General features: G+C 41.0%; 1 protein-coding gene and 1 long non-coding RNA gene across 2 annotated transcripts; both read left to right on the plus strand.

The window, feature by feature from the left end:
- Nucleotides 1-10,617: 10,617 nt before the first annotated feature.
- On the plus strand, nucleotides 10,618-12,051 carry scpp7 (secretory calcium-binding phosphoprotein 7). The gene is made up of 8 exons (XM_069665440.1): nucleotides 10,618-10,641; nucleotides 10,752-10,809; nucleotides 11,088-11,132; nucleotides 11,358-11,405; nucleotides 11,501-11,542; nucleotides 11,766-11,816; nucleotides 11,910-11,993; nucleotides 12,025-12,051. Exons 2-8 carry the CDS (start codon nucleotides 10,756-10,758, stop codon nucleotides 12,049-12,051), a joined length of 351 nt encoding a protein of 116 aa, XP_069521541.1. The 5' UTR covers nucleotides 10,618-10,641; nucleotides 10,752-10,755.
- A 17-nt stretch (nucleotides 12,052-12,068) lies between these two features.
- Nucleotides 12,069-12,926, plus strand: LOC138594212 (uncharacterized). The gene is made up of 3 exons (XR_011308437.1): nucleotides 12,069-12,149; nucleotides 12,459-12,546; nucleotides 12,635-12,926. It is a non-coding gene; the product is annotated as an uncharacterized lncRNA (long non-coding RNA).
- Nucleotides 12,927-13,040: the final 114 nt, after the last annotated feature.

A 13,040-nucleotide genomic window follows, 5' to 3' on the forward strand; every position in this document is an offset into this window, starting at 1 on the left:
TGCAAACAAGAAGCGAAGGTCAACAGTCATCATCATTCGTGTCACTGGAATTGTATGTGAAACTAAAAACATGAATATATTAAGTTTTTCATATATAAATAAGCCAGATTGATGTTTTGGTTTGCACTTTTACATTTTACATTTTTATTTTATCAACATTTTTTTTTACAGATGGAGGATAAATGATTCAAATGATCATAGTTTCACAGTTCACATCTGCTGTAACAAGGTTTGTTACAGCAGATGTGAATTTTCAGTCTAATAAAACTACTTTTAGTCTAATAAATAGACTAATTTGAGAGTACACTGGGCATGATCATTCAAATTGTGTTTTCATCTTTAAAGCTCCAATTCTGACAAAATAAAATACTGAACACTTTTCTATTTAAATCACTCCTTTTTTCCACCGCTTTAAAGTATCAGTTACTATATATGTGTTGATTTTTGCAATCTTGGGAAATAAAACCCTTTAAAAGGCTAGGTAGTCTGGGATAAAATCTCAGGATGACACTTGCAACAGGTCGTAAAAGCTAATGACAGCTATAAAGGAAATAAAAGAGGTCCACCATGAGCAAACAAGATGATTACAGTATTTGGAAAGAATTGAGCAAGTATTGTTTTGCCGGGGGAAATATAGCTTTAGGCAATAGGTATTAGGCCTACAGTTTCACAAGTACAGACACTCCAAGCACATCTAACAAGACTTTGACAGCAAACATTTGACATTCTTTTTAAAATAAATCTGTAATGCGATGTTCTCTGTGAGTGTGTGTGTGCGCACCATTAGCTGTACAAATTGGGCTTAATGTTAAATTCAGCTCAGCATGTGTCAGATAACACTTTAAGTCTATCAGGATTATTAACAGGATGTGGGCCTGTTACAAAAAGTGTCTAGTAGGGTAATAACATTGTGTTCACGCCTTTTGAGGTTTTGTCTCCAGAGGCTGCCATGACACCGACCACATCTGACAGGAAGTTACACACCTTTAAATTGTTAGTGTGTGTGCACACAGGCTGTTTAAAAGCTAATGGAGTTTGCTGAAGGGAGCAGAAAGAAGGTAGCGAACACAGGCTTAATGTGTTGTTCATAATTAAGCTGTTTACACTCATACTCCACTGCGGCACACAGGCGGCTCTGACTATCAAGGGACCTGAATTACAGTTTGCAGTGCAAGATGAAGTTTCTCCTTCTGATGATTTTCAGCTTGATCATTTTTCCTGTAGCTGTAAGTATATACATTTAAATCAGACACTTTGCTTGCCGACTTAGAATTAATGCTTTAAAACAACCTTGTATTTCATTTGCTATTTGGCAGATTTGTGATTCTAGTAGCAGTGATAGCAGTGACAGTAATGAGTCGAGCATGAGTGCTAATCAACAAAGCAGTGAGTCAGAGGAGGTAAGAATTACATTCATCCTAACATTTTAAAATGAAGTGAGAGAATAGCAAAACCTCATTCTTTAAAAATTGCTTTATTGTGTTTATTCTGTCCAGGTGCGGGTGGTTCAGCCCCAGACGCTTCCTCCTTCAATTATCGACCTCATTAAGATACTGTTTCCACAGCCATCGCCTGCTACTGCTCCTCCTCCTCCTCCAACTCCACAACCAACCACCACCAGCACAACCCTGGCTACAACCACACAGACCCCCCAGACCACAGATGTTTTAACCACCGTCCCACGAGGAGACAATGGGTGAAGTGTTCTGATCTGAGAGCAGGAAAAGCAGATACAAATACTTAATTAATTCCCCAACAATAGAAAGGGACTGAATGATATTAAAGTGTGTGTGTGTGTGTGTTTTTGCATTTTCTTACTTTTATAAAAATAAAAATTTGTTTGTTTACATGTTTTCACATTTCAGTATTGCTTCAGCAACTTTTCCACATTTTCTGTTGTCTCTTTTTTTCTATGCCATAGCTCATATAAGAACATAAAAAAAGTGGTGATATACTTTTATTTTTTTGGAACATGTTCAGGCACTTTGTCAGGCTGTAATTAAGAGCTCTGTTGAGGTGGAGACACCTGTGGCGGGGATGGTGACGGCACGTCAGTGTAATATCCACTCACACATCCCCATCCCAGGATCAACACAGCTTTAGAAAGGGATGAGAGTTGAGCTCATAATACCTGACTGTTTGCTTCATCAGTGAAGTCTGCCCCACTGTACTTTTACCATGACGCAGCCTTTTCACTAATAGTCCCATCCACCGCACGGCACTGAAAACTCTGAGCTGCATTTTTACATAGAAACTTGGACATAAATTTGTACGACTGCAACAGCCTCACAAATATGTTTCTTGATGCATATTAATCATAGTTCTTCTGCGTGCTATGTTTGTGTAAAAACAATGCGCTTTGCACAACCACTTATTATGAATGTAATCTTATTACCCAGTTTGATGAAATGTTTATTCAACTTGCAGACATTGTGGCGGGGGTTTATGAAAATCTGTACTGTGGAATCCTGCTCTGAATAATTGTGTGTTGTATTGTTTTTATTTCATGAGGGGTCTGAAAAATAAAATTGGCATAAAGAAGGTCTCATCTTTATTGTAATCTACAGGCATCTCATATGAACCATAGACTGTATCTTTATATACAATCATTGATATGAACCAAATCTGACATTTCAGCCATGATAAACATAACTGCAATGTCCTGTGTAGAACACCTTGCAAATGACTCAAATCTTTACAACTCAGTTTGTGTTTTGTGCCAAACCAATCCCACAACGAGGAAATGTTAGGTGTTGAACAGCAGCAAAGAAATGATAAAAAACACACGGTGCATACAGAGCACAACATAATCAAACATTTTTAGAGGTAGAAGCGCGCACAGTATACGGTGGTAGAACTATCAGTGATTTTTAATATATTATCAATTTTGGTCCTACTTAGTGGATTGTTAATTTGATCACACAGTTATTGTAATTCCCAGTGAAAAGTTGAAGTACTATTTTAGATTTTAGATTATTTTAATCTTTTTATGTTTAAATAATGTAGATAAAAATGAGACAGGGGAAATTCACACATATAGCAGCATAACATTCACTTTTATGAGGTAGGAAGCAGATAGAGAGATTTCTAACATACATACACAAAAACAGCTATTAAGTAAAATACATTTAAAAGCCATGTTCATTTCATTCTTTACAATAATTTGGACATGACCTGACAATATTCCAATAAAAAAATGCACACTAACATGTAAGAATGATTCACATTCCTGTCCATCTGAGTTAAGCATCATAGCTAGGAATGAGAGTGAGTGTCTAATACCATTGACCGTGCAATTTACTGATTCCCTGTCCAGGATGCCGCGGCCTCCACACACATAAGAACAATCCATATTCATTTAATGTTATCTTGTTGATTTGGAAAAGGGGTCGTTACAATTCAGGGTGCAACATATCCCAGTCTGTGTCACACATGTCATAAATCTCCAGCTGTTACAGTATGCACTGCATTTCTGGGATGGATTTAAGATTCTTGACTGACAGTGAAAAATCTTGTTTGTTTTGTCTCTTAGCCTTGAGCTTTAGTCTGCCACCTTGTGCACTTGTGTGTACTTGCAAACGCTGATTGGGTCCAGCTGGAAAGACATCAAGTGCATGTTCAAACACTCGACTATCGGTTTGCCCTTTTGTGTCTGGGCGTCAGGTACATATGCGTCATTGTGCAACTGTAGAGTAAGAGTTTAGTCCACACAAATAAAATTGAGATATAAAATAAGTAAAATTGATTGTTTAATGCATTTATTCACCCTGAATGTGACATTTACATATTTTTATTGATGTTGCATGCTTTATTTTGTTTCTAAATGTCTGCCCGAAGCACTCTTTAAATTGCCATGTAGTTTATTAGAGATACAACAATTTCATATTGATGCAAGACTGCAATCAGAGCTGTGGAAGCTCCTCTTTTGGTTGTTGCAGCTCATAAAGATGTTGATTCCAAATCTGGGTTCATGACTGAAACGTCATTTCTTAATGTTTTCCTTATTAACCAAACATCCATCCATCCATCCATCCATCCATTACCTACACCAGTTATCCTTATAGGGTTGCAAGGGGAATGGGAAAGAGGCATGCTACATCCTAGACAGGTCATAGGTCAATCACAGGGCTGACATATGGAGACAGACAACCATTCACCTACACATTCATGCTTATGGGCTATTTAGAATCACGCATTACCTAACTTGCCTATGGACTGCAGAGGAAGCTATAGGACCAGTTGTAAAACCCGAGCAGGCGCGGGGAGAACATGCAAAGAAAGGCACAGAAAGGCCCCAGCCAGCAGTTTGAACCCAGAGCCTTCTTGCTGTGAGGGCAACAGTACTAACCACTGCACCGCCGTGCTGCTTCCTTATACATAGTTTTTGCTTATAGTTTCTTTGCAGATTAAGCATATTATGACCATAATTACAACGGTGAGACACTGACACATCAGCCGCACCCACAAATGCTCTGAGTAACAGGAAAACCTCAACACTTTGGTTCTTGTGGGTTTGTTTATTCATTTGGGTAGACATTACAGCATTGTAATTGAAGGAAAGTTCAGGCTATTACACCTCATTACTTCATTCTCGCCAGAAAATTAGGCTGAATTTGTCTGTTTTTTCCCCCCTGACATGTCTGTCACATCTGTCCTGTCATTGGTTGTTTGGCTGTGAGAGACGTGCATAAGTCAATGCCCCCTCTCACAGCTTGTCATTGTATTTACTCTAAGTGCTCTCAGTGGACATTTCTTTCCGCTCATTGATCTTGTGGGAATCAATTCAAACCGCATCGATTTTCCTCTTGTTTTTGCTTTTGGAAATGCTCATCCTAATCCTGCTGTCATGTTTTACCATAATGGGCTCTGCAGCACCAGTAAGTCGCTCACTTATCGACGATACTTCAACAACAATACTTGAGATGTTATCTTAAGGTATTTTCACATTGTGTGAATCCTGTTTGACAAAGATTTTTTTTCCCAGGTCCTTCCTAATGACCCTACTCCTCAAATTTCACAAGGAGGAACCACTCAGGCTCAAACTGTTCAACCTGTTGAAGCCACAAACCAGAATCCTGACGCTCAGACGGCGGCCCCGCTTTCCCCTCAGGTGGTGCAAGCACAGCCTGGCGTCCCCCTGCAGCCGGGATCCCAGACCCAGGGTGGCCCCCAGTTCCTGCCTCCAACACAGTTCTTCACCTGGTATCCACTAGGGGGCAGTCCAATGATTATCCCTATGCAGCCAAGTGTTCAGGGACCTCCTGCAAACCAGCCGTCAGTCCCACAGCAGCCTCTGGTAGGAACATACGGAAAAACATTAACAGCAATCATTAACTCTGATTGAAGGCTATTTTTAATGTCATTATGAGTTATTCTCTTTGATACAGCATTAACATAAATCCCAGAGACACTGTTTAGTTAATCAAAATTTAACTAATTCATGTTTTTGTTGTACTTTCCAGGTATTCCCTCCTTATAGATACTTTCCTCTGTTCTCATCACCCTATACGAATCAAATGGTAAGTTAACATTATTAAATACCCTGTTTTTATTTTCTAAGACCAACCTCTTCATGCACTGCAGGCAATTCTGCATATACTTGTCTGTGCATACTAGATATTTATTTCCCAACTACACGGTACTTGAAGGATTTCACCTGGGGGGGGTCTTAACAATATTTACACACTGCTGGTTTAGCTGTCAGCACACACTGTATACGATATATATGACACAGCCAGAACAGACAGTGTTGTGGAAATTAAGACAACCCTATTTGGCCCCAATCTGCAACTTGATTTATGACTATGAAGATAAGAGATAAATCCTGTTTTGTCTTGAACATGTTTGTTTCATTTGCCACAAGGGATATTGTAACTGCAATACTTGTCTAATTGTCTGATGTTTGCAATAGCAGAGGTGAGGGAGCAGTTTTGTCTTGTCTCTGTGCAGAAACTTTAGACGAATATTAAAGGAACAATATGTAATATATTTACTGGAATTTATCATAAAATGGCCGTGATATGTCATCAGAGATTACGGAAACATGCTAAATTGAATTACTGGCTTCTCCGACAACAACGCTGCAGCCAGTATGTTCTCCTCCTGAAATGTACAGGCCGGTGCGGAGCGTCTGTGTGTGTTTTGGCCTGCGCGATCCTGCCCACTGCCCATTTCGTCACCCCGGGTTAAAACAAATTGGCGCACAGGACTCGTTGCTTGTCATTGTCAAAGTGCTTGCGCTCGAGTAGGTTCAGTGTCCTCAACCTGGCAACCTGCGTGAACTTCCCGTTGTACTAGAATTGAGCTCTGTTTGGGAATAGCTCAGTGCGGGTGGTGGAGCAAGTGAGTGAGAGAGACAGGGAGTGAGTGTGTGCGCATGAGTTACGAGAGTGAATGGGGATCGGAGCAGATCAGCTGAGAGTTTTATCGGTAACTGAAAATAACAGAACGACTGTACAGTAAGGCTGTGTGTGTAATAAAGCCACGTACTCCTCAAGACTGAAGCCGCGCTCCCGTGTCTAGCGGAAGCTTCGGCCCTGGGGCAGACCGATAAGTCTCCCCTGTGCTTTCTGACCACGGTCAGAACCACCGAATCTGGGGAGGAGTGGACGTGGGGCGATAACGCTCTCCAATATGTTGAATTTGGACTGCAGTACCCTTTTAAGATACTAGCTGTCAATGTTACATATTGGTCCTTTAAAATGTAAGATGTTATTTTTCTCTTTCCCCCTCAGTTTTCCCCGTATGGATTCCAGATGATTCCACAAACTTTAGCAAATCAACCCCAGAGCAGTCCGGTGTCACCTGCAGAAACCCCCTCTGGGGCTTCTCCCTCAGTGAATGCACCTCAGCCAATGCAGCAGCAACAGGTGCCTCTAACTCGAATCAGACAGCAGAACATGTTCTATGTATAAAGAGGCAAAACTTTATTGAACGTAAAAGTGTATTTATACTCAGACTGTCTATCTTTCATTCACAGAATCCCCAAGTTGTATACATGCTCCAGCAAACTATGGTAAATGTAAAATAACCCCTGTAAACCTACATTCAATCCTGAATAATGCTCAGTCTGTTTATAAAGTTGTCTATCTGATTGTGTTTTATTGGACATTCTTCACCAGAACTCTCCGCTTGGCAGCCTCAGCTCAGAGGAGCTCCAGGTAACCCAGCCAAGACTTAAATCTGTCACGCAGCCTGTTCAAACAATCTGCTCAGTGAACTCAGTGATCCCATTAATGGTCCAATTGTTCCCTCCTTCCTGCCTCGACTCTTACAGCATCTTCCCTTGTCTTTGTTTTAGATAGCAGCTAACACACGCCAACTGGGTGTGTACCTGACCTCTGTACTCACAAGCCCCCCTGCAGGAGCCGTTCAGCCCGTGAACCCAGCCGCTGGGCTGAAAACCCCAGAACAGCAAAGCACGGTGCCAGCTGTGCAGACCTCGTCAGCTGGAATCGCAACGACTCAGGGGCTGCAGCCGAACACTAACGGGGTCCCTGCTGGTTTGGAGGGTCCGACGCAGGCGGCGGGCACTGTCCAAACACCTGTTCAAGCCGAACTTGAACCCACACAGGGAAGCGTTGTGAGGGAGCAGCCAACAGCAGAGATAACTCATAACATGTAGAGAATAAAACGACAGCACATTAGTGTTGACGTGAGTAGGCGAACAAAGAGTTGGCTTCGTATGCATTAGCTTCCACTGCAGATCAAGCCTGCTTAACTGGAATTGTTTACCCTTTTATATTGGTGTATATTCTTTGCTTGTTTTCAGGATTTTAGTTTAAGTATTCATATTTTGCAATCTGTTTTTTTTGTCCCAATGGAGCACTGACAACAAGCTGTACAAACACCGACATATAATCATATTTAAATCCAGCAGACACAGAGGAGCACAAACATTCATTTGATGTCTTGTTTTGTCCACCTGATCAATAAAATTGCAATAATCACTCTTTAACTCGCTTTTTGTTTTGGTCTCCTCGTCCTCCTGAGTTAAATATCTGGTTCTTTAGCTGCATAACACTTCATTATGTTTAACAGGTGGTTGCTAACTTTGTCTGTCTTATTCCCGGTGGTGCTTTGGAGCACAGGAGGCTTTCAGACGGTGAGAGCAGCTGCCAAAAACAGTGATGACATAATGAGTCTGAACCAAAACAGTCCATTTAGGAGCTTTAAAACCAAAATGAATGAGTTAAAGATGCTAAAACCAGCTACAGAGCTAAAAGAGAAAACTGCTATATTGGGTGGTTATTATCAAGGGAAATATAACTATGGATGGCACTATGGTAAATATAAGATCATTTATTATATAAGAAAAAGTTTTCAGCCTGCTACAAAAAATAGGATGAATATTTTATAAAACTCACCAGTTTAAAATATACTGAGTTGTGTATCATCAGGGCTGTGGTTGCTTTGATTGGTCTCTGTAGCTCTCTAGGTGTTGCTGAAGCTAAAGCAGTCACTTAGCATCTCAGCTGTTGACATATGGCTCGCTGTGTGGTGTAATGTACTAAGAGACCCTCCATACAGACCCTCTATACTCCAGCTTTGTGTGGGAGCGGGCTAGCTAGCTACATTCTGAAAGCTCTGTTAGCCCCTTTATTCAAGAACCTCTGATCAGCTGTCATTAACTATGTAGCCTAAATATCTAGCTAATGAATTAGCCTTGGGTTGAAGGTTTAACAGGCTGTATCAAAAGTTAAAGTTGCCACTGTGACGTCACTGAGCTAGAAAAACCATATCTGCACGTGTGGCAGGAGAAAGAGAGGCTAGATGGGATGGCAGATGCTAAGTTATCAAAGCTATGCCCGTGGCTAATTTATTAGCTAGCTAACTTGAAAGTTAGTCACTGTTTTCCACACATATTCTTTTTCGGTGTCGTAGCTGATGTTAGTTGTTCAAACTAAAGAAGCTAAAGAGAGCATGTGGAAGGAGGCAAACTTACTGCTTGTCACAAACATTTCGGGTTTGACAGCAAGCGAGGCGTGAGCGAAACTGAAACAACAATCCTGACTCCCACACAGGCGCCGCCATGAATACATCAATGTATGTGAAACTCTGCAAGGGCTTTAAAGGCAATTATAGTGAGCGTAGACACCAATAGCTGCCAATACGTGAAAACAAATAAAAAAAGGAAGTCAGTTCAATCACTGAAAAGCTGGAACACAAACCTCCTGGGTTCTGACAAGTAACCGCACAGCAGGCCATACAGTACATGGTATCTGCTTGAAACAACCCAAACATTGAACCAAGAGGTTCACTGACTTGCATTAGATGAGGTGAAACCTTCCACCTGTCACTCAGAATAACACCTTCCCTTATTATGTAGAGCTTTAAGCTTTAATATAGTGTAAACAGTTGAGTTATATGAACAGTCACCCCCTGCTCAGGTGTCCTGAATATGGAAATGACCAAGAGAGACCAAAACCACATAATGACCATTGACTCACTTCTCGAACCAGCCACTAATGGCCACTCAGTAATTGCAGTTTTTTGCCGCGTCTGTGGTGGCTTCATTTTCCGCCCTGGAGGTTACCGCCTTTGTGCCGTCTATGTTGTGAACCCATATTTACTTCCCCCGCGTTAAAGAATCATAGTTTGACTCATTAAAATGCCTGAAATTGTAGTGTTTTTCTGCCCGGTGACAGAATAATGTGCGAGCTTGTCTATTCATCATGCTGAGAAACCTTTTTCTCTTCACCGTTAATGGATTTTGACCGAAGTGCAGCACTTAAGTGTCCCCGCAGGCTCATATTCAAGTGACTGTCTGAGCTCTGTTCTTACAGGCCGCCACTGATTTACTTCTCACCACAGCCGATAAATCTGTTTGTGTTCGACAAAAGGTGAACGAGTTTGAGTTGCAAAAGTCTTAATAGGCCTCAAGCATGTTGGAAGCATTTATAACACAGTATATTATCTATTATAAGTATATTTACAACGACCACTCGAGCTGCAAATTAAATAAAATGTTGGCAACTATTTTGATAATTGATGATCATCGTTTCAGTCTTTTTTTTAAGTAAAACGTGAAACATTTCCTTTTTTCAGCTTCTTGAATGTAACAATTTGCTGCTTTTATTTGTAATTTTCATGAGTCTGTGTTTCAGACTGTCGGTTGGACAAAAGAAGCCACTTAAAGATGTTATTTCAGTATAGTATTATGATAAGCATTTTGGATCTTGACATTTTATAGCCCAAACTATTCATCAATAATGAAAAAAAGGGGTGTCGTGATCATCTGTCATGTCAATAAAAACATAAAAAAAATGCAGTATAATGTTTAAAAAGCTTTGAATTACGACCTCTACCTCCTTATCTAAGCAGGAGCTTTTTTTCCCCTTTTTTTTGGAGTACACGATGTTGCAAGGAGGCACCTGATAAAACACATCATCGAAGGATTAAATGTGATTAATGTGCGTTCAAGCCAAAAATGGATTACAAGGTTTCTCGCTGAGATACAGCTGCCAATTTTGTCATCGTTAAAAAAAAAAAAAGTGAAAGCTTCTGGCATTTCACCAAAACCTGTCACAGGTCTGCTCGCCCTTTTGTTCCTTCAGCAAATAAATAGGAGTAAATCTCTCCCCGGTAATCACACCCCTCCTCTACAAACCTCCAGTGCTCGTGTGCTGCCATAAAGGAAAGGTAATGTAACTAATATCACACAACATTTGAAATAACGATGCTTTGAAATGCTTTTTCATCTGATGCAGTAAATATTGTCTGATTAACTTAAAGATTATTCTCTTTGGCAGCAAGATGAAATTCATCCTGGTTGCTGCCTGCATCCTGGGGATGGCCGTCTGTGCTCCCGTAAGAAATAACCCTCTTTGTCCTTTATTTCTGTCTCAGCACTGCTCACTCTAAATATTTGAAACAATTATTTTACTTGAAGGCCTTCGGAGAATCTGTTTAGGAATTTTGTATCATGTCACATTATTAGCAGATAGCAGAAACCCTTTCTGAGCATTTTAAGGAGATCTTTGATATTTTACAACTGAATAATATTCAACAATTAAAGTTTGTCAGAGTTATAGATTTGACACTGACCTGCATGCCGTTGATTCTGCAGTATTTTCTCCACTTTTCAGCCGCAGATGTACATGGAGTTCGACATCCATTACGCTCCGGCTGAGGTACAGTAAGACGCTGCTCAGCTCTGCTGATGTGAATCATGTCATACACTCAAAAACCACAGTAAAAGACACATTTTACAAACATCCCAGAATAAGCTCTGCACACAGGTCTGCTATTATGTGTTCACCACTGATGGTTCTGCCTCTGCTGATTGCTCTTTTACTTGTACTTAGCTGCTTTTCCTCATCTAAAGGTTCAAATTAAGAGTTCTGTGATCTCTGCAGGCAATTCAGGCTATTCCTGCTGGAGCCGCACCTGACTCTCTGGATGTTGTAAGATTTTATTTCTGTTGTTTACTGCCTTTTTTTACTCTTTGTATTTAATCATCTCTCTTTTGTACAATAATCCCGACTGTTTTCACCCCCAGCTGCTCCCGGTTGATGCCCAGGGACGGCCTCTTGCAGGACCTGTGAGTGACACAGTATATTTCTGATGTGTATGTGTGAATGCAGCACTTTGCAGGCACTTAATTAAAGATGCATCGAAAGCATACATTACCATCTGAATGAAGATACTTAATAGCATATACAGTCTAATATCAGGGCAGTTTCAGAGAGCACAGATTATACGTGCGGTGCTGTGGTTTTTGAGTGCTTGTGTGAGCCTGCGTGTGTTTACATCGTAATGTCCAGGGCTACATCAAGCAGGAGATCCTCCAGGCCAACGGCAGGACCAAGGACGTGGTAAGTGCCCGCCGAGTTTAATTGTTCTGACGGAAAATGAGGGAGATTTTATTGAACTCATTATCTTTTTTTTTACTTTCTCCCCTCCTCCAGTACTTCCCCTTTGGTTTCAATACGCGAACTGCTCCTGCGGCCCCTGTTGACCCTGCAGCTCCTGCAGCTGCCCCTGTTGACCCTGTAGCTCCTGCTGCTCCTGTTGACCCTGTAGCTCCTGCAGCTCCTGTTGACCCTGTAGCTCCTGTTGTCCCCGTTGTCCCTGTTGCTCCTGTTGCCCCTGCAGCTCCAGCAGCTCCTGTAGCTCCTATCGTACCCGTCATTGCTGCCAGTGCCCCTGTAAGAATGATAATTGATCTGCATTTTAAGCTATTTCAGTTTATTGAATAATCAGTCAGACCTGTCAGTGTCAAACAGTTAGATTGACTTCAATGTAAAATAAATGCTTTAGATAGCTGCAGGTAGGAAGCTGAATTGAATCCAGGTAGTGGTGAGGACAGCGGATCCTTTCTAATGAAGGGGTATTACATCACAGGCAGTCTTCCAGCTATTTTTGCTGAGGTGTTGTGTAGCGATGACTCATTAGCAGACACCTGAGAGATGATGTTTGTTTCTGATTGGCTCATCAGAAATCCTCTGTCATTTCAGGCTGCCGCACCCCTCGGAGATGATGACGACGACGACGACTAAAGAAAGTCAGAGTCAGCAGGATGTGCACACGTTTGTGCAAAGACAGGTAAATGTGAACTGAAGTGAACTGCGTCTGCACACTCTAAGGTTTGTGTGCATTTACCAAAACTACTTTTCTTCCTTTCCCACTTCAGTTAAACGTCGCAGTAAGACCAGCCGCCTACCTTGCAGAAAGATGACCCGCCAGCACTGCTGTTTGCGAAAGAATATCAAATATGGTGTGATCATGCCTTTGAAAAGAAAATAGTGCAATGCATTTTTAGAGGGAGAAGTGGTGCTCTGCAGAGGGTGCTTTGCTTTGGAATAAAAAGTGGAAAAAGTTGGAAATAAAAAAGATGCTTTGCAATAAAATATCAGTGTTTTTATTTAAGTTTTAAGTCGCTGCATGTTTACTGCTTGTTTCCTCAATCAAATGTTTTATTCCTATGCGCCAAATAAAAGAACTCTTACACTCTCTGATTTAAATTACTGCTGTATGCATGTGTATAAAATATACCTATGTGCTTAACCCAGTTGTAATCTTATTCTCATGTATCTGCT

Source organism: Semicossyphus pulcher, unplaced genomic scaffold (genome assembly GCF_022749685.1).
Source record: "Semicossyphus pulcher isolate SPU_LCO1_2020_fin unplaced genomic scaffold, fSemPul1.0.p SCAF_17, whole genome shotgun sequence".
Classification (NCBI taxonomy): domain Eukaryota; kingdom Metazoa; phylum Chordata; class Actinopteri; order Labriformes; family Labridae; genus Semicossyphus; species Semicossyphus pulcher.

Bases quoted from the DNA above. Each gene is read 5' to 3' on its own strand.
- scpp7 (XM_069665440.1), top strand. From the start codon at position 10,756: ATGAAATTCATCCTGGTTGCTGCCTGCATCCTGGGGATGGCCGTCTGT. The intron at 11,543-11,765 runs GTGAGTGACACA...CGTAATGTCCAG, and splicing joins GACGGCCTCTTGCAGGACCT to GGCTACATCAAGCAGGAGAT. The intron at 11,817-11,909 runs GTAAGTGCCCGC...CCCCTCCTCCAG, and splicing joins ACGGCAGGACCAAGGACGTG to TACTTCCCCTTTGGTTTCAA.